This window comes from Panthera pardus, unplaced genomic scaffold (genome assembly GCF_024362965.1).
Source record: "Panthera pardus isolate Hobbes unplaced genomic scaffold, ASM2436296v1 HiC_scaffold_13, whole genome shotgun sequence".
NCBI classification, from domain to species: Eukaryota; Metazoa; Chordata; class Mammalia; order Carnivora; family Felidae; genus Panthera; species Panthera pardus.
Window position 1 is genome coordinate 2,208,323 of NW_026526688.1, and position 19,729 is coordinate 2,228,051.

Sequence of the window (19,729 nt, forward strand, 5' to 3'; positions counted from 1 at the left end):
GCCCTGTAGGGCAGGCGGGCACTGCGGGGATCTCAGGGGAAGGCAGCCCGCCGATCCCCAGGGCTGTTCAGACAAGTGCTCCCCACACCAGTCTGCAGGGCATGGGGTCGGCGGTCAGCTGGGAGCATTCAGAGGCCGTGTCGGGTCGTGGCCTCAGGAAGGACTCGGGCACCAGGTGCCAGAACTGCCAAGGCACGCACAGTTCCTCCTCGCTCCTCCAGAAAACCTCTGCCCGCCTGACACGCAGCTCCTGTGGCCCTGGTCACACGGCGGCCTGGGAGCCGCAGGCCACGCGGTGCGTTGCTGCTGGCTCCCCGTGGTTTCGTGGTCAGCGTGGGGTACGCTGACATCCACACCGTTTTGTCCCTCCTGCGTGTCTAATTTTCTTGCGCTAGGCGCCTGTTCTTGGGAGTGAGCCTTCCTGGCATCGTCGGCTCCCACGCAGAACGTGGGCTTGGTCACCGAGGGGATGATTGTGTCCCCTTGGTGGATGTGCCGTTCTCCAAGAGGTTTAGTGGATAAAATTTCATTCTGTGTTTCTGTGTACGTCCCAGTCCCCGAAGATGCAGTAGTGACATTATGCCACTACCTAATGTCAGGGATCAGACCGGAAGACGGAATTTCACTGTAGACCTCTCTACTTCCCCCATTGCTTCCAGAAACACAGAATTAAATGCGACAAAGCAACGGGCATTATCGAGATGGTCATGGACCGATTTACTATCGAGAATGAAGGCACCTACACTGTGCAGATTCATGACGGAAAAGCCAAAAGTCAGTCTTCTCTGGTTCTCATCGGAGACGGTATGCAACACTATTTTTGTGTGCCTGTAAAAGAAAATTCAAAGAAAATTGTGTTGACCACACAGAAGCAAACATCTTTCATTTCTTTCCCCCTTAAATACTGAATTTAGCATTCAAGGCTATTCTGGATGAGGCTGAATTTCAAAGAAAGGAGTTCCTCAGGAAGCAAGGTATGTACTTAACCCGCCCCCAGCATGAGCCCCCAACAGACTCAGTGTTTTCTTTTTTAAAAAAATTTTAATGTTTATTTATTTTTGAGAGAGAGAGAGAGAGAGAGCACGCAGGAGAGAGGCAGAGAGAGGGAGACACAGAATCCAAAGTAGGCTCCAGGTCCCAGCCGTCAGGACAGAGCCTGATGCAGGGGTTGAAGTCACGAACTGCGAGATCATGACCTGGGTTGAGGTCAGACGCTTAACCAACTGAGCCACCCAGGAGCCCCCAGACTCAGTGTTTATTTGAATGCTTCTTTAAAGCCAATTCTGCTCAATGCCCGATGACTAAATGCTATTTTAAATGACCGCGATGTTAGATGGTTTTTATCTGCAGAAATTTGGGTATTTTTCTGTTTTTTGCACTTTACATGGATTTCATCTGTATTCTTTTCTTGCTTCTACCTTTAAAAGTCCCGGAATCTACTATGTAGTGTTCATACTTCTGTCACTGCGAATCAGGGACATGATCAGGGTAACCAGAGGTACCCGGGCTCTGTGGCCAACCTGCAGACCAGCTAGTCTCTCCTGAGCCCGCTGGTCTCCTTACAGTCCCACTCCACCCCCCCCCCCCCCAACACACACACATTTTCCATCCCTCTGTGGTCTGGCCATCCCACAGCGACATAGTCTCCCATGGTCCCCCATTCAATCTGGGGCACCATGCAAAGTGCAAGCTGGATCTCCAGGCCACTCCCGTATGCTAGACCTGAGCTGGTGTTTTGGAGGCCATGACCTTGAGCTTCTGGGGACCGGGGCTGGTCAGAACTCAGTACTTACCACGTGAATGATTCGGGGGGTGGTGATGAGGAAAGGGTACATCCATCAGAAATGTCATCTCAGTTTCAAACAGAAAAGCTATGTTCTTCTGCTCAAAATGCATCACAAGTATAGATAGACACACACACACACATATATGTATATGTGTGCCTGTGCGTGATATATATGTGTGTGGGTGTGATATATATATGTGTATATATGTGTGTGTCTATATATGCGTATGTGTGGGTGTGATATATATGTGTGTATATGTATGTGTGTAATATATATGTGTGTGTGTGTGTGTGTGTATATATATGCATTGCGTGGGTGTGATATATATATGTGTGTGTGTGTGTGTGTGTATTTCTTCCCCCTTTTAAAACTTTTCTATTTTCCCCCCAGGCCCTCATTTTGCTGAATATTTGCACTGGGATGTTACAGACGAGTGCGAGGTTCGACTTGTTTGTAAGGTGAGGACTGAGCTTCAACAAGAAAGTGGTAAGGTGTCGTCCGGGGGCCGGCAAGAGCCCTTTCGGGGAAGCGTGTGCCGTCCGTCCCAGGACGCGAAGAAACGCCGCACGTGGGCGTGCCGAGCGACTTTGCGTCTTGTGGACGTTGTGGTCGTGCACTTCCGTGCCCGTCTCTGCTCTTTATGAGGGGACTATGGTGTGGTGGCATGCCAGGGAAGTCAAGTGGGCCGTTTAGAAGATTTAAGATCTTGGTGAGTGAACTCAGGGACACTGTGCCACGATGACATTCATCCGGTGATTCCCGTGCCGCTCACGTGGTTTCTTTAAGAAATAAAAGGTATGTTTTGGGAATAAGATGCTCCTCACGCTTTTCTTTAACAATTGGATAGTAAAGTAAGCCTTAGTTACTACTGACTATACAGAGCTCTGTTTGGGGGACCAGACTTTAAGGAGCATCTCCTGCAGGACTGGCACTATCATAGGTGCTGGGGAAGATCGATAATGCAGGGTTTTGTTCCTCAAGCTACTCACAGACGAGCAGATGAAAGAGAAGGTAAACAGAGAATTTCAACAGAGTGAGGGTTTTTGGGGTGGACACTGGAGGAAGACCAGGAACAGTCCAGGGGCAGTCAGGTTGGAGAGACTTCTCCAGGGAGGCCCAGGGCACGGACAAAGCAACGGAGCTCGGAAACTGCCAACTTGTGGATATTCGGAGGCTGGGCGTCGTGGCAGATGGTAAGGCAGGTCCTCAAAAATTTAATGTAGAGGGGCGCCTGGGTGGCGCAGTCGGTTAAGCGTCCGACTTCAGCCAGGTCACGATCTCGCGGTCTGTGAGTTCGAGCCCCGTGTCAGGCTCTGGGCTGATGGCTCGGAGCCTGGAGCCTGTTTCCGATTCTGTGTCTCCCTCTCTCTCTGCCCCTCCCCCGTTCATGCTCTGTCTCTCTCTGTTCCAAAAATAAATAAAAAACGTTGAAAAAAAAAAAATTAAAAAGAAAAAAAAAAAAATTTAATGTAGAATTACTGAGGATCCGGCAGAGAAAGGAATTGAAACCAGGAACTCAGATAGGTACCTGTGCGTCCGTGTGGACCGCAGCATTTTTCACAACAGCCGAAGGAGGCAGCCAAGTGTCCGTGGGCAGATGAATGGGTTAATGCAGCGTGTGTATCCTTAATGTGGAGTGTTACTCATCCTTTGGAAGGAAGGGCAGCCTGCCACTTGTGACAACATGGATGGACCTTGAGGGCATTGTGCCAAGCGAAGTAAGTCGCACAGAGAAGGAAGATACCGTACGATCTCACGTATATGTGGAACCTAAAAGAACTGAGCTTACAGAAGCAGCGTGCAAGGGTGGTTGCCAGGGGCTGGGGGTTACGGAACTGGGGAGAAGTTGGTCAAAGAGCACAAACTTCCAGTGGTAAGATGAGTAGTTCTAGGGCTGGTAAATGGACAGCATGGTGACTGTAGTTGGTAATACCATATAACACCCTTAAAACTGCTGAGGGTAGATCTTCGAGTTCTCAACCATAAATATACAAAAAAAAAAAAGGTGATTATGTAAGGGGATGGATGTGTTAATTAATCTCAAGGTGGTGACCATCTCGTAGTAGTTGAATATATCGTATCATCACGTCGTATCCCTTAAACTTAAATAATGATATTGTCAACTGTATCTCAGTGAAGTCGGGAACAAAGAGTTATGGGGTGAAAGCAAAGGAAAGTAGGATAAAGGATGGAGCGGCATTCGCCTGAGGAGGTGAGAACGGGCGACGGTCAGGACCACGGCGTGAGGGGCCGGTCTGAGGAGGTGAGAACGGGCACTGTGTGCTGGTGATTCAGTCGTCAGCCGGTTGTGCACCTGGCCTGATGGGTTGATGGAGAAGGAGCAGGTGGGCCATGCAGGTGTGCATCCGTGCAGTGAGCTGGCATTCGGGGGGGGGGGGGGCAGGAGGAGACGGGTGATAGTGGGGTTGCTGGGGTGGCGGGGCAGGGGCACCAGGATGCCGGCTTCTCCACGTTGCTGTTGTCAGATGAGGGGCCGGGGTAAAGGGGAGGCCCGTGCTCAGGTGCAGAAACGTGCAGGGCGCTGACATGCGGCAGGGGCACAGGGTCCGGCGACAGGGGGCGTGAGGTAAGGACGGTCTGCAGGAGGCAGCCGCGTGAGGGCCGTGGGCGCCCTCGGTGCATTCCCGGTGGGCCTTGAGACCCCATGCTTACCCCGACCTTTTCCTGTTCGCCCCCAGTCATTGTTGGTGTTGGCGACTAATTCGAAACTAGAGGCCCTGTTCCTGGCTCTTTTGTGTGTGTAATAACTGAGGCTAAAGTTTTGATATTTGACACACTCGAGGTTGTTACAGAGCCATTTCAGAAAAATTCCTGGATGTCTTTCTTCTCATAGTGAGTTTCTTACCCTGGTATGCTTAAAAGGAAGACGCAGAGACAAACTCATTAAAAACATTTTTTTGTAATGTTTACTTATTTTTGAGAGAGAGGGAGAACGTGAGTGGGTGAGGGGCAGAGAGAGAGAGGGAGAGAGGGAATCCCAAGCAGGCTCCGTGCTGTCCGCATGGAGCCTGATTAGGGACATGAACTCATAAACCGCGAGATCATGACCTGAGCCAAAGTGGGATGCTGAAAGGACTGAGCCGCCCGGCGCCCCCACCTCATTCTTAAAGTACAAGAAGCTGACGGGCACCGAAGTTACAAGTGTCTGGTCAGCAAGTGGGAACAGTAGGTATTTACAGGGAAACTCCACAAGGTCCCTGAGGACGGGCCGTTTACTTCGGAAACAGGATCAGAAGAACAACAGTGTTTTCCGATGATTGTCAAATGCAAAGAAGGTGTGTATCTTCAAAGTTTTCGACCCCAGCAACTGCCCAGTTCTGTTCTTCAGACAGTCAGCAGCTCTCGTTGGCCAGCCGGGGCAGAGGGGCTGGTGGTGGTTGGGTCATTGTCTTTTTCTGATTGTGGGCATTCAGTACCCGCCTCCATGGGCGAAATGGGAATTCTCCTTCTGCGTGTACATCTGCTATCATCCCAGTGGTATGTGCCTTCACGTATAATCTGTGAGGACGATTCACATTCCCTGACCAAAGCGATTTATAAGTGTTTAAACACAGCTATTGGAGAAACTGAATACATATTAACTGGGATTTGAGTATTTTGCAGTTTAATGCACTTAATTTGTGTACTTGTGTCCCCATCTCCTGTGATTCTGTCACCTATTTTACATAGTTTTTCCCTTAATGATACTTGGGCAGATTTTTAAAATTTACTTAAAAAACAATGGAGACATTGAGACACATGGAGATAATTTATGCAAGGGTACATAATTCATAATATAACATCACAGAAAACCGTCTTTAATTTATTTATGTATATATTTTTTAAAGTGTATTTATTTTGAGAGAGAGAGAGAGGTAGCAGAGGAGGGGCAGAGAGAGAGGGAGAGAGACAGAATCCCAAGCAGGCTCCATGCTGTCAGCACAGAGCCAGATCTAGGGCTTGATCTCATGAGCCATGAGACCATGACCTGAGCTGACATCCAGAGTTGGACGCTTAACCGATCGAACCACCCAGGTGCCCCAGAAAAAAACGTCTTTTAAAAGAAAAGTTTATAGTAAAAGAAACTTGAGTCTGAAACCGAAGAAAATCTTCTAGAAAGTTCTTGTACAGCAGACGTGGGGACTCAGGGCGCTCCCTCTTGGAGAGTGAGTCAGGCGTGTGCCACGTGGATGTCTTGGGGGTCTTGCTACTGTCTTTTCGAGGTATTTATGTACCTTTCAGGGGCCCATATTTTAGGAGCAGTAGGGAGAAATCGTAGAGAGTACAGAGGAAAGACCAGAGTCCTCCAGGAGCAGAAGAACGTCCCAGCTCTTGGACCGGGAAGCCAGTTGAGGGTGTCTGTTGTAGAGAACAGAGGCGGGAGGCCCTTGGAAAGGGTTTACTTAGCGCTCAAGGACAACGCAGCCGGGAAAACCAGAGTCAGGGAAAGCAGTACTGACTTGAGGTGAAGGACGTGAGGGGGAGGGTTGGCACTGAAAATGGATACCGAGGTTTGGTTAGGGACGGGAGGTCGTCTGCCGGAATTGTTTGGATGCAGTCCGTCCTGCCATTTATTGTCAACTCTTGCTTCCGGCTGGAGAACCAAGCTCCTGTCCCACAGTCTGGTGGGAACAGTCCGTCCCCCCGCTCAGCAGACATTCGTGGGCGTGCCGCCGTGGCCTGGGGTGCGAGCGTGAGTAGCACACTCAGAGTCCCTGCTGTCCGGGGATGGCGCTCTGACGCTGTCACCAGTGACACCAGCTCAGGGCCCACGCGGAAGCTCTGGGCCGTGCTACCCGCGCAATCAGATCGAGTCTCGCTGTCTGGATACTTGTCATTTGTTTGTTCGACACTGGCCTCACTGTGGCTGAGCCCGTATGGGACGTAAATGCATCTTGTAAATGAAATGGATGTAAGTCCAGCCCGTGCGTTCTGGTGTGGCCGGTACGTTCCGTTCATAGGAACCAGGCTTCTTTCTCACCCGTATGATGTACGTGTCACAGCATGTGGATCGACATGCGTACTCCCCCTTGGAATTCTGCAGAGCTTAGTTTCAAATTCGAGCTCACGTCAGAGGTTGACTTGTGAGGAATTTTACTAGGAGGGGAGTTCCCAGTCCCAGTGGGCTTATCTTGTGTTATGGTTGCATTCACTCCATACGGACACATCTGAAATGTCCTACTGCCAAAAAGCAGCCAGTGAATGGTCTTATAGACGTCTAAGAGTATTTCATATTATCTGCAAATTTAAAATACACCGCTTACGACTTGTTTTTATTACTGGCATTTCATATAAACCAAAAGCGCCTCACATCATTTAATTCCGCGAACTAGGACAATTTGTCCTTCTGTGTGCAACTGTGAGGGCTTAATTATTTCAGAAGCTGGAATTTAGAAGTCTATTGGCCATTATTAGGACTGACAGCTTTTCCATAAGCCTCTGTCTGAGGCTATAATAAACATCGATGGTATTTTTTTTTTAAGTCTGTGATTTAAAATCCAGAGACTTTTTCCTGGAGCGATTCACATACTAACCGTAAGATTTCTGCCACGTAGGTTGCAAACACTAAGAAAGAGACCGTTTTCAAATGGCTGAAGGATGATGTTCTGTGTGAAACGGAGACGTTGCCTGACCTGGAGAAGGGAGTTTGTCAGCTCCTCATACCGAAGGTACGCCGTGTTGTATGAAACGGTGGAGGGCCAAACAAAAGCTCGTCTTTCTAATAACTTGCAAATCCTGCGCTGTCTCCCAGTTTGTGGCCTGAATTCCCAGGGTTGGCTAAAAACCGTATTAGCGCTTCTTACATTTTCCATCTTGGCATTGATTTTACACGCATGTGGGGTATGTTTTCTTGCAGCTGTCAAAGAAGGACCTCGGCGAATACAAGGCAACGTTGAAAGATGACAGAGGTCAAGATGTGTCTGTCCTGGAGATCGCTGGCAAAGGTAAAACAAAATCCTCTTTGCTCCCCGCAACGAGAGATCCGTTTTGCCAGCGGGATGCCATGTGCTATGAGAGCACGTCCGTCTGTGTCCTTATGGCGGTAACGCAGCAGGAGAAAGTAGATTAGTGTTTTATTTCCATTCCAACCTGCTTCAGTGTTCTAGAAGAATGTGTGATGTTACTTCGCCTTCATTAGAAACGCCATTTGAGTGTGTCATCGTAAGCCAGGTTTTATCCCATTACTAATGCAGTTAAAATGATTGAAACAGCGAGGAAGTTAAATTCAATTAAAGGTATAGTTGGATTTACGTGGCGTAAGGTTTTCTTGTTCCTTGTTTAAAAAGCGAACAGGTTAGAGGGATTTATGACACACGTGAACCTTTAATGGATAAGTGTCACCGTTGTAATGTTTCATTTTTCAAATGAACATGACGATTTCCTGTATCCATTTAATTAAACATGAAAATGCTGCGTCCTGATAAAAGTGTACGTCGTAACGGCACCTCTCCTTCTTCCTTTCAGTGTACGAGGATATGGTTTTGGCAATGAGCAGAGTCTGCGGTAAGTAAATGCCCACTAACTTGTGAGTTATTTTGGGTGCGGACATCTCGTTCGTGGAGACGGGCACTTAGCACCGCAAGGGGAAGGCTGAGGCACCTGCGCGTGGATGCCGGGTGGCCCGGGGGCCAGAGACAGCCGTCCGCCGACCGCTCCCGAGGCTTTCTAAAGGGATCTATGTCGTATTTTAAAAAACCCAGTCGGGACTTCCTGATTAGCCACGTCTTCCGATTTGCTGCCGCTTTGTTTGGATGATTGCCGTGCACGTAATTGCTGTCAGCGTCTTTATTACCCACGTGGAGCAGCAATCGTAGATTTTAAGCCTCTGGCTTTGCGTCGTACGTATTAGGCCATTCTTTAGCTTTGCAAATAAATTCTTTCTCTCCACGTCCCCTTCCACGGAAACGGACAATGAAGGGATCGGTTAGTAACTCAGTAACCTTAGCTGGCATTCGTGTAGAGTTTTATGCTAAGGGGTACACCACTTATCGCTGTGGGCTTTCTAGAAATCCCTTAAGTTCTGTCTTCGGAGCAAGCGGCCAGGCCCGCGGCAGGAACCCGGCTCAACTGTGGGTGTCCGCTAGCTCGAGCCGCGCGCGGCTCTCCCGCCAAGTAGCGCACGTCCAATTCCAAACCCAAGTGCTTTCTCGCCAGGCTTTCTGACCTCCTCAAAAGCTTCTTGTGGTTTTGTGGTTTTCGTTGTTTCCTCAGAACAGCTCTGTGGGCTAGATTTCACTTCTTTCTACTTTTGGTCAAGGAAACGTGACCACGTTTTAAGTGAGTTTTAGCCTCGATGGTCATTAAGGGACCAAACACACCTTCGTGGCGGTGGAGCCCCTGGGGAAGGTGGATGGAGCTGTCTGGAAGGTGGGTGCGCTCCCGCGCCCCTGGGAACTACCTTGTGTTAAGTTGTCATGTCACATGCGCCGTGGAGGCAGCCGAGCGCCGTCCTTAAAGACGTGAGCGGGCTGTGTGCGGGGGCCAGAGTAGTGAGAGAACAGACGCGGGGCTTCCCGGGGCACACACGCGAAGACCGTGTTCTCCCGAGAGGCCAGGCCCGCGTGTGCGGAAGCCCCTGAGGGAAAGGGGCAGGAGCCGCTGCCGTCTGCTGAAAGACACGTGTGTGCTGGGAGCACACCGCTTTCCCCGCAGCCCCCGCGCCCCGTGCCACGGTCCAGGACCCCCAGGGCCCCGCCTGCTGCCCCGGGCCGTCCTCTCCGCGAGCCCCTCGCAGGCCGCAGGGACACTTCTGGCGACCTCGAGGTGTCCCGGCCTTGCTTTAGTCCCGGAGCGACGTCTGTGGGCTCCCACACCACCTGCCGTTCGTCACGGACCACCATCCTTTGTGCTGTGGGTCCCCTCGGCTTTCAGAAAATGGGGCCTTTGTTCTTGGACCTGTGGGTGGGGCTGTCTCCATCCTGCATCCTCGGGAACACAGCACACTCGCCTCCCTCGGTTTCTCCTGGGAGCATCGGCAGTGCCCACGAACAGACACACAGACACACACACACACACACACTCACAGTCTCTCTCACACACACTCACAGACACACACACACAGACACACACAAGCACAGACTCTCATAGACACACTCACAGACTCACGCAGACTCACACAGAGAGACACACAAGCACAGACACACACACACACACTCACAGACTCACACAGACACACACACTCACAGTCTCACACACACACAGACACACTCACAGACTCACATAGACACACAGACTCACACACACTCAGACACACACACAGACACACACAAGCACAGACTCTCACAGACACACTCACAGACTCACGCAGACTCACACACACAGACACACAAGCACAGACACACACACACACACTCACAGACTCACACACACAGACACACACAGACTCACGCACACAGACACATACAGACTCACACACACTCACAGACACACACAGACTCACAGAGACAAACAAGCACAGACACACATAAGCACAGACTCACACAGACACACATACAGACACACCCACAGACTCACGTATACTCACACACACACACACTTAGACACACACACAGACTCATGCACTCAGACTCATGCAGACTCAGACACACACTCAGACACACACAGATACACACAAGCACAGACTCACACACACACAGAATCGCACAGACACACACACAGACTCATGCACTCAGACTCATGCAGACTCATACACACACAGACACACACACACTCACAGACACACACATAGATACACACAAGCACAGACACACACACTCACAGACTCACGCAGGACACGTGCACAGACACACAAGCACAGACTCACACAGACTCACACACACACACACACACACACACAGAATGCACAGACACACACACGTCGACACACATACTCACAGACACAGACTCACACAGACTCAGATATACACAGAGAATCACAGAGTCACACACACACAGACACACACAAGCACAGACTCACGTAGACTCACACACTCACAGACTCACGCAGACACACACAGAATCACACAAACTCACACACATGCACACATACACATACAGACTGACACACACACATTAACATACACACAGACTCACATACACAGAATCACACATGCATAGACTCACACACACACGCAGATTCACACACAGACACGCGCACAGAATCACACACACACATGTACAGACACACCCAGCCTCACACACACACACACACACACAGACTCACACCTCAGATGCCCCCTCGCTGAGTGAGCCCCTGCCCCTCCTCTGCTCTCAGCCCTCCCTCCCTCCCTCTACGTCTGTCTTCCTGCCCAGCTTCTCCCTGCACCCCCACACCCCACACCCCTCGGCCCTTCCAGGAGAATGTCCACCCGGTTTGGAGCCGAAAGCTGTCACACCTGAAGCCCCAGAGCTACTGTGCGTCCGGCACCTCGGGCTGCAGGTGCGGCGACGCCTGCAGGTAGGATGACCGTGTGGAGTGCTGTGACTTCAGGATGAATAGAAGTCTCCAGGTCGCTTACCACAGTTAGGAGATGGTGCGTTCGGAAGGTCCTTCTCCATCATATCGATTCCTTTTATTTTGCCGGGCACGGACACGGCATCTTCTGGGTGATGGAACACCCCGGGCCCACACCGGTTCTCTGAAGTTATGCATCTAGTAACGATCTCCGCTTCCGGGTCAGAGCCTTCGCCGTAACTTCCTGAGTCCTGACCCCTCGCCCCCCCCCAGACCCCGTGTCGTGTCGCGCGAGGCCGCGTTCCTGCTCCAGACACACGAAGTCTGTTCTCACGTCGTGGGTTTTCCTCCCCTGTCGCCTCTCCTGCCTTCTCCCTCTCATCCCGTCTTTACTCAGCTTGAAGGCCGAACTGCAGTTTTAGGACTCCCTGACCCCTCCCTGACCCCTCCCTGACTTCTCCATGACCTGTCCTTGACCTGTCCCTGACCCATCCTCGACCCCTCCCTGACCCATCCCTGACCCGTCCCTGACCTGTCCTTGACCCCTCCTTGACCCCTCCCTGCATCATTTCTGCCGACTCACCATCCCCCCCGATACTTCAGTTCCGGATCAATTCACGCAGAACGAACGGTGGTTCAGCGCCGTTTGCAAGAATTTTCCTCCTCTTCTTAAGCCGAGCTGCCAAGGGGCAGTAGCGCCTTGCGTTCCGAAGGCGCACACGCTGCCCTTCTTAGAGCCGCATCTCTTCTGTTTCCTGCAGGTGCGTCCGCTTCTCCGCTCAAGGTGCTCTGCACCCCAGAAGGAATCAGGCTTCAGTGTTTCATGAAATATTTTACCGAAGAGATGAAAGCGAACTGGTATCACAAGTAAGTACAAGCGTGATTCCCTGTGGCCTTGGCCCGGGACAGCAGACGGGCCTCACGGAAGGGGAAGACAGAAATGCCTGAAGGTGCCGGAGACAAATGTCTTCACCTTCTGGGTTTTGCCAAACGTGGCTCTGTTGCCGACGCACATTTCATCTGCAATCCAGCAGACCGCCGACGGGAAAATAATACGTGGAGACCACATTGTCAGTTTCCAGTCTGTCAGCTCCTCACTAGCTTGGTTGCGAAGAAAAGGACCAACGGGGGCGCCTGGGGGGCTCAGTCGGTTAAGTGTCCAGTTCTCGGTCTCAGGGCGTGATCTCACAATCTGTGAGTTCGAGCCCCTCGTCGGGCTCTGTGCTGACAGTGCGGTCTCTCTCCCTCTCGCTGCCCCTCCCCTGCTCGCTTTCTCTCTCTTTCTCAAAATAAATAAACATTAAAAAAAAAAAAAAAAAGAGAAGCATTAAAGAAACCCAGAGGTAAAACGTGGAAGAAGATGAAGCCCGTGAGACCAGCAGGTTTTCTGTTTCACATTTGCTGCTCCTGCCTCTCTAGGTGGGTGGTGTCCCCTCCCAAAGCAGCCGGGATTTTGTGATAGTCATGGCACAGGCGGGCTCCTGCTGTCTGGCTCTTTCCAAACCACACCCCAGGAGTGTGTCTGAAACAGTTGTCAGAGAAGTGGTTTCTGAGCACAGAGGACGGAGGTCAGCATTCGCCCGCAAAGGAGGGGGCGTCAGCCGCGGCAGGTGGAACAGGACGGGCTGTCTCTGCTCTGACCTGAAGGCATAGGCAACATTTTTAGCCCATATTTTTTTTTTTTTTGTTTTTTAAACGTTTGGACATTTATTCATTTTGTGAGAGAGAGCGATAGAACACGAGCAGGGGAAGAAGAGCAGAGAGAGAGGCAGACACAGAATCCGAAGCCGGCTCCAGGCTCCGAGCTGCCAGCACAGAGCCCGACGCGGGGCTCGAACCCACGAACCTCAAGATCATGACCTGAACTGAGGTTGGACGCTCAGCTGACTGAGCCCCCCAGCCAGGCGCCCCCTTTGATTTCTTTTTAAAGAGATGCCAAGATCGCGTCTAGTGAGCACATGAGGGTTGGAGGCACCGAGGATATGGCCTGGCTGCAGATCTGTGAGCCCACGGAGAAAGATAAAGGAAAGTACACTTTTGAGATTTACGACGGCAAAGATAACCATCATCGCTCCCTCGACCTGTCCGGCCAGGGTAAGATCACATTCCTTAGCACCCCTTAACTTCGTATTCGGCGATCCACAGAGAATGCTGGGAGAGGAAGCGCTCGGGTTCATGATTTTCATTCGGAGAAGATTCTCTCCGAATAATCAGTTTAGTCTTTGGCTCTTTGTCGGTTTTCATTAAGCCAATACATTGGCAACGAAACCATTAAAACGTTTGAAATGTTTCCTTACAGCGTTCGATGAGGCCTTTGCAGAATTCCAGCAGCTCAAGTAAGATTTGTGTGTGTGCGTGGCGGTCTGTCTGTCCCTGGGGCCACCGACCTCGTGGGTGTGTGGGTGGCCGCTGGGCGCCCTGTCCAGGGAACTGACCTAAAAGTGGCGGTTGAAGCGTCCAGTGTGGGGGGGCAGGCATGCCCCTAAGCCGTGTGTGTGTTTATAAAGTAACTTTCTAGAGTCCCCATAACCCTGGGGTGCTTCAGTGATTATAATGATGGATTTCTCCAATAGTTACAATTATGGTAATGTGGCGCAGAGCAATTTTTTAATGTTAGGTATTTAGGTTCTTTTTAAAGACCTTGTTTTTCTAGAGCCATTTAATCACAGCACCATGGGGAAGAAGGTGCAGAGTTTTCCCGGGTCCCCGAAACCCAGCCCCCCCCCCACCCTCCGTCAGCATCCCCTCTGGGTGCTGCATCCGTTGCCGTCGATGAGGCCGCACGGACACATCATCCCCACGCAGAGTCCGCCGTGCACATCACGGTTCCCTCTAAGTGGCTGTGGGTCTGGACAAATGTATGGTGGCACCTGCCCACGACTAGAGTATCGTACAGAGACTTCTCAATGCCTCCCACATCCTCTGTGTCCCTCGTTGTGGACCACTGGTCACTGTCCCCTGTCTCCACGGTTTTGCTGTCTCCGCAAGGTCACGGGGCTGAATCATGGATGCGTGGGCTTTTCAGGCCGGCCTCTTTCACTTAGCGAATCTGCACTCAGGGCTGCTCTGTGTCTTCTCATGGCTCGAAGCCTCCTTTATGTTTAGCGCTGGATAATATCACCTTGTTCAGAGCAACTTTTTAAAGAATCACTTGAGATTTTAAGTGTGTCTCTGAATTTGGGAGTACCCAGAACGGACAGCGGTCACCGGCCATGCTAGGCTAGTCAGGAAACATTGGCTGAACGAATGAACAGACGGCTGAGATAAGTCCGAAACCAGGGTTTTCAAAGATATCTAAAACTCTCCAGTGCCATCTGGTGAATTTGGTGAAGAAAGAAATCTCTCCAGCCTACGAGCCTGAATGCCGACCTTTCCCGTGGGTTTCACCTGCTGAGAGACAGGGAATCCCGCCGGGCCCCCCCAAGGGGCAGCGGAGAGGGCAGGAGAAACGCACACAGTTTACGGTTCCTTGGGCCCTGTGCCCTGGTGTCCTTCCAAGGGGAGAACACACTGCTTGTTCCTCTCGCCCCCTGCCCGGCGAAGCCCTGAGATGTGTGGTGCTTGTCGTCCAGAGCCTTTTCTCATGACTGACTTCCTGTTCTCTCCACCTCTTTAATTCCTAGGGCAGCCGCTTTTGCAGAGAAGAGTGAGTATATGTTATGTGGTATCGAGCACCCTTTATTATCTGGGGAGGGGCAGCGGGTCCCACGATAGAGTTTTAATGCCGTGTATTCACTGATAGACAGCAGACCTGCTCCGTGGGCGGGGAAACTTCCAGAACTCCCGGCACCTGCCCTCCTGATCCCGGCACTCCCTGTGCCCCTGCCCAGCCCACCTCCCCTTGTCAGCTCCTTGTCATTTGTGTGGCCTCCGCCTCCCTTCCGCCCTCCACCCGCCTGCCCCCTGTTCTTCTACGACATGTCAGGCAGGTGCAGCCACAGGTGGAGGAGGCAGAGGGGAGGCTCAGGGGATCAGAGTCCATCACACTCGCAGGTGCTAGAGACGCAGGCACCTGGGGAGGCACCGGGTCAGGTGTGGAGGAGGCGGGAGTGAAGAGAGCGCTGAGGCCGTGACCTGTGTTCGGGTTTCCGTGGGACCGCAGGCGGGGCAGGGGAACAACTTAGGACTGACTAGTTTGAACAGTTCTGTGGGTTTTGGTCAGTAGGGGAGGCCCCTAGTTGCCTGGCACCAGGCCCTGGGATGATCAGGGTAGAGGAATAGGGCTTCTGGATGCAGGGGCAGGTGGAGAAGGGTGGGGTGAAGGGGTGTCGCCTCCTGTGGCCAGGGGTGAAGGGGTGTCACCTTGCCTCCGGGGTTCAGGGGTGGGTGGAGGACCCAGGGTGGAGGGGAGTCGCCTCCCAGGGGGCAGGGGTGGGCGGGGGATGCAGGGTGGAGGGGGGTCACCTCCCAGTGCAGGGGTAGGTGGGGGAGGTGGGGTGGAGGGATGTCGCCTCCTGGGGGGCAGGGGTGGGTGGAGGACCCAGGGTGGAGGGGGGTCGCTTCCCGGGGGGCAGGGGTGGGTGGGGGATGCAGGGTGGAGGGGGGGGGTCACCTCCCGGTGCAGGGGTGGGTGTGGGACACAGGGTGGAGGGGGGTCACAACCCAGTGCAGGGGTGGGTGGGGGACGCAGGGTGGAGGCGGGTCGCCTCCTGGTGCAGGGGTGGGTGGGGGAGGTGGGGTGGAGGGGGGTTGCCTCCTGGTGTAGGGGTGGGTGGGGGAGGTGGGGTGGAGGGTGGTCACCTCCTGGGAGCAGGGGTGGGTGGGGGGCACAGGGTGGGGGGGGTCACATCCCAGTGCAGGGGTGGGTGGGGGGGCACACAGGATGGAGGTGGGTCATGTCCCAGGGGCAGGGGTGGGTGGGGGAGGTGGGGTGGAGGGATGTCACTTCACAGGGCAGGGGTAGATGGAGGACCCAGGGTGGAGGGAGGTTGCTTCCCGGGGGGCAGGGGTGGGTGGGGGACACAGGGTGGAGGGGGGTCGCCTCCCAGGGGCAGGGGTGGGTGGAGGACCCAGGGTGGAGGGGGGTCACCTCCCAGTGCAGGGGTGGGTGGGGGATGCAATATAGAGGGGGTTCGCCTCCAGGTGCAGGGCTGGGTGGGGGAGGTGGGTGAAGGGGGATCAACTCCTGGGGGCAGGGGTGGGTGGGGGACACAGGGTGGGGGGGTTGCATCCCGGTGCAGGGGTGGGTGGGTGGGGTCACATCCCGGTGCAGGGGTGGGTGGGGGGGCACACAGGGTGGAGGTGGGTCATGTCCCGGGGGCAGGGGTGGGTGGGGGAGGTGGGGTGGAGGGATGTCGCCTTCCGGGGGCAGGGGTGGGGTCACCTCCAGGGTGCAGGAGTGGGTACAGGTGGGCTGGCTCCAGATGGGCTGGCGGCCTGTCCCAGGCTGGGACCTTTGTCGTCTCTGAGAACTGGCTGCCGGGGGAGGCGCCGTCTCCCAGGCAGGAAGGTTTCTAGGATGTCAAGCGTCGTAACCCAGAAAACAGTGGAAACATAACACAGTGGACAGTCCACTGCCCTGGGAGAGTCCTGCTGTCTAGACGCAGGGGACCCCTCTCCCTTCCAGGGACCACGTGTCCAGTTCCCTGTGTGGCCCTCCGGGAACTCTTCATCCTCAGTTCCGTCCCTCACGGGACCAGTGGGTCCGGCCGGCCGTCGTCCCCCTCCTAGTGGTGGGGGCCCCTCCCGTGTCGTGTTGTATCCACTGCTGCGCGGCACGGGGCCTGCTCCTAGAAACGTCCCCGGGGACGGTTTACTCAACCCAGTGGCCTTCATGTTGCAGATCGTGGCAAGGTGATCGGTGGCTTACCTGATGTGGTGACCATAATGGAGGGCAAGGTAAGAAGGACAGTGGGACACGGCCGCAATGTGGTCCCCCTCATGCGGCCCAGTGTAGGGGGAACCCAGGGACGGGGTTGCTTCCCAGAGCCCGGACCATGGGGAGCTCCCCACCCACCCCGACGGCGGTCTCAGGCTGCCCCTGGTCACCCTCACGTTCTCAGGGGACGGCAGAGTTTAATATTCTGAAACCACAGGCCCACAGGGACACGGAGCCTGACGCAGGTATCACACAGCCGGTGTGTGGCAGGTGTGGCTCCCAGCCCTGGGCCTCTGCGGGGTCCTGGCCCTTCCAGGTGGTAACTGCCCACCGAGAAGGTGGGACACACCCGCACCCCCCGCCACCCTTGGCCCGGCAGGAAGGTAGAAAAGCACTCCGGTTTTCGAGGTCCTCCTTCTGGAATTTATAACGGAAACCACTTCCTGGAGTTTGTTTGTTGCCTGTCAGTGGAGTTGCTGATATCCGATTGGAACCTCTCTCTGTCTGCAGCCGTCCTAAGTCAGTGTCGAGGGGACAGAGACACGAGAGAATTTTATTAGGCCGAAACACTAAAATTTATAGGCCTTTTCTTGAGCAGCTAAAGAAATTCTAGCAAGTTCCTGAGACGGAGGAACCGTGGGCCTCACAACGAGGCTGTGCTGGTGCTGTTAGCTGCTCATGGGCCGAGCATATGTTGTCAGTGCGTTTGCTGCACCTGATTACTGGTTAGAAGACACCTTCTCTGGATTTGCCAGAGGAAATCCAGAGAAGATGTTGGTAAAATGGATCCATTGGTTGGAATAGAAAGGAAATTTAGAAACAGGCTAAATATGTCTACTGTAAAATGTAGAGTTTCGTTACCTCTAAATGCATTAATCTTGTCAGGCCATGGATTAAAACTGAGAATAATGAGGGAAAACTAACACTGATTTTTCTCATGAGCTGCCTCATGGAACGGCGAACTCGCTCGCGTGTGCTGTGTTCAGATCTCGCGTGTCTAGTGTGGTGCTTACACATAGAAAGAGCGTATTGGCCAAATGAACGTGGGGGATAGGTAAACGCTTCAGTGAGAGTCACAGGGAGCCGGGCCCCTTTGGAGAGCTGGTATGACTTCTCTGTCTCTAACCCTCCCTTCTCCGCCCACGCCTCCCTCCCGAAGACCTTGAACCTGACCTGCACGGTGTTTGGAAACCCTGACCCTGAAGTGGTGTGGTTCAAGAACGACAAGGACATCGAGCTCAGCGAGCACTTCTCGGTCAAGGTGGAGCAGGCCAAGTACGTGAGCATGACCATCAAGGGCGTGACCTCCGAGGATTCGGGCAAGTACAGCATCAACGTGAAGAACAAGTACGGAGGTGAGAAGATCGACGTCACCGTCAGCGTGTACAAGTACGGGGAGAAGATCCCCGACGTGGCACCACCCCAGCAGGCGAAGCCGAAGCTCATCCCGGCGTCTGCCTCCATGACGGAATAGGGGGGTGGCCGCCGGCGGGGGGCAGGCCGCTGAGTGCTGCGCACCCGTTCCAGTGAGTGACCACGGCCCCGGGGGATGCCACGTGTGCCGATAGGCCGTCACGCGTTATGCTTTTAATTCTGGCATTTGATTCTTGGCATTTTATGTTCACCTAAGGGGAAAAGCTAAGGTTTTGCACTAGGCTGACACAGCTCAGGTCTGCGGGTTCCCGCAGAGAGCGGGTTGCAAGGTGGCCGCTCCGGTTTCCACCGATGCTGGCACGGGGTGCAAAGCCCCAGGCCTCCCGGTGGTTGTAGTCTGTGGTGTAGACAAGATCCGGCCGCTCGGAAATCCTGGTTGTAGAGCCTTAAATGCACGTGTTACCGGGTACGCTCTGGTTTTTGTTGCCGTAAACGAATAAAACTTTAAAAGACAACTCGTGGTTCTCCCGTATGAAGCCGTACCTGACTCCACCTGCTCCCTTTTTGGGCCTGAGTACGCGTGGTGGCGTGGCCAGGAGCACGGACGCGTGGGCCTGTGATCCGGAGAGCCGGGGCGGCGGGCAGAGCCCAGCCGTGCTGGGCCCGCTCCAGGGGTGGTGGCCAGGAGGGCGTCCTGAGAAGGGGCACTTCGTCTACAGGCACTGTTACGTGGTTATCACCGCGTGGGCCTGAACACCTCTGTAGAGGGGCACAGGTGCAGGTGGCTGTGTTCCTTTTCAGCGTGCTGATTAATCAGGGGCTTCCCAAGAGAGGAGGCGGCCGTTAGAAAGGAGCGGAGCGGTGGCCTGGGAAACACCGGAAATTTGGCCGACCGTACGTCTCTCGTGAAGTTAAAATGCGCGGATGGACCCAGCCTTCCTTTGAACTTTTTCTTCCTTCTCTTGGGAAGAGGCTGAAATCCCTTGGGCGCAAAAATCCTACCTCCATATTTTACTTTTGTAGTAGACACGTGACGTTTATCAGAAAAAGCTTTGGTGGTTCAGATTATTTCCTCTCTCTGTCGTTAAGGCCGATCCAGACTCCATGAGATTGTGTTATATTTTCCCAAGGTCATAAAAGAAACTCTGCCATTTAAATACGTCTCTGGTATCGCCAGGTGGTTGAGGGGGTTTATGGCAGGTAGAGCGAGTACCCTCCAGAATTTCCACAAGTATTTTTACCTTCTGTGTCGGGCAGGCGAACTCCAGCTGCCTCTATTAGTACTGCAGTGTGGAGCGGATTTCCCAGACATCTTGG

At 53.4% G+C, this 19,729-nt stretch overlaps 1 protein-coding gene across 3 annotated transcripts in view; it reads left to right on the top strand.

Annotated features, from left to right (window-relative positions):
* The window catches only part of MYOM2 (myomesin 2), a 75,189-nt gene extending 56,262 nt beyond the window's left edge, over positions 1 to 18,927 (top strand). For all 3 annotated transcript variants that reach the window (XM_019428023.2, XM_053900772.1, XM_053900773.1), the window contains 12 exons: positions 660 to 804; positions 915 to 974; positions 2,178 to 2,245; positions 7,343 to 7,456; positions 7,645 to 7,732; positions 8,253 to 8,291; positions 11,982 to 12,087; positions 13,151 to 13,314; positions 13,520 to 13,556; positions 14,844 to 14,866; positions 17,003 to 17,058; positions 18,198 to 18,927. In XM_019428023.2, coding sequence (XP_019283568.2) covers positions 660 to 804; positions 915 to 974; positions 2,178 to 2,245; positions 7,343 to 7,456; positions 7,645 to 7,732; positions 8,253 to 8,291; positions 11,982 to 12,087; positions 13,151 to 13,314; positions 13,520 to 13,556; positions 14,844 to 14,866; positions 17,003 to 17,058; positions 18,198 to 18,512 — 1,215 coding nt within the window. In that variant the 3' untranslated portion in view covers positions 18,513 to 18,927. The remainder of the gene's footprint in view (positions 1 to 659; positions 805 to 914; positions 975 to 2,177; positions 2,246 to 7,342; positions 7,457 to 7,644; positions 7,733 to 8,252; positions 8,292 to 11,981; positions 12,088 to 13,150; positions 13,315 to 13,519; positions 13,557 to 14,843; positions 14,867 to 17,002; positions 17,059 to 18,197) is intronic.
* Positions 18,928 to 19,729: the final 802 nt, after the last annotated feature.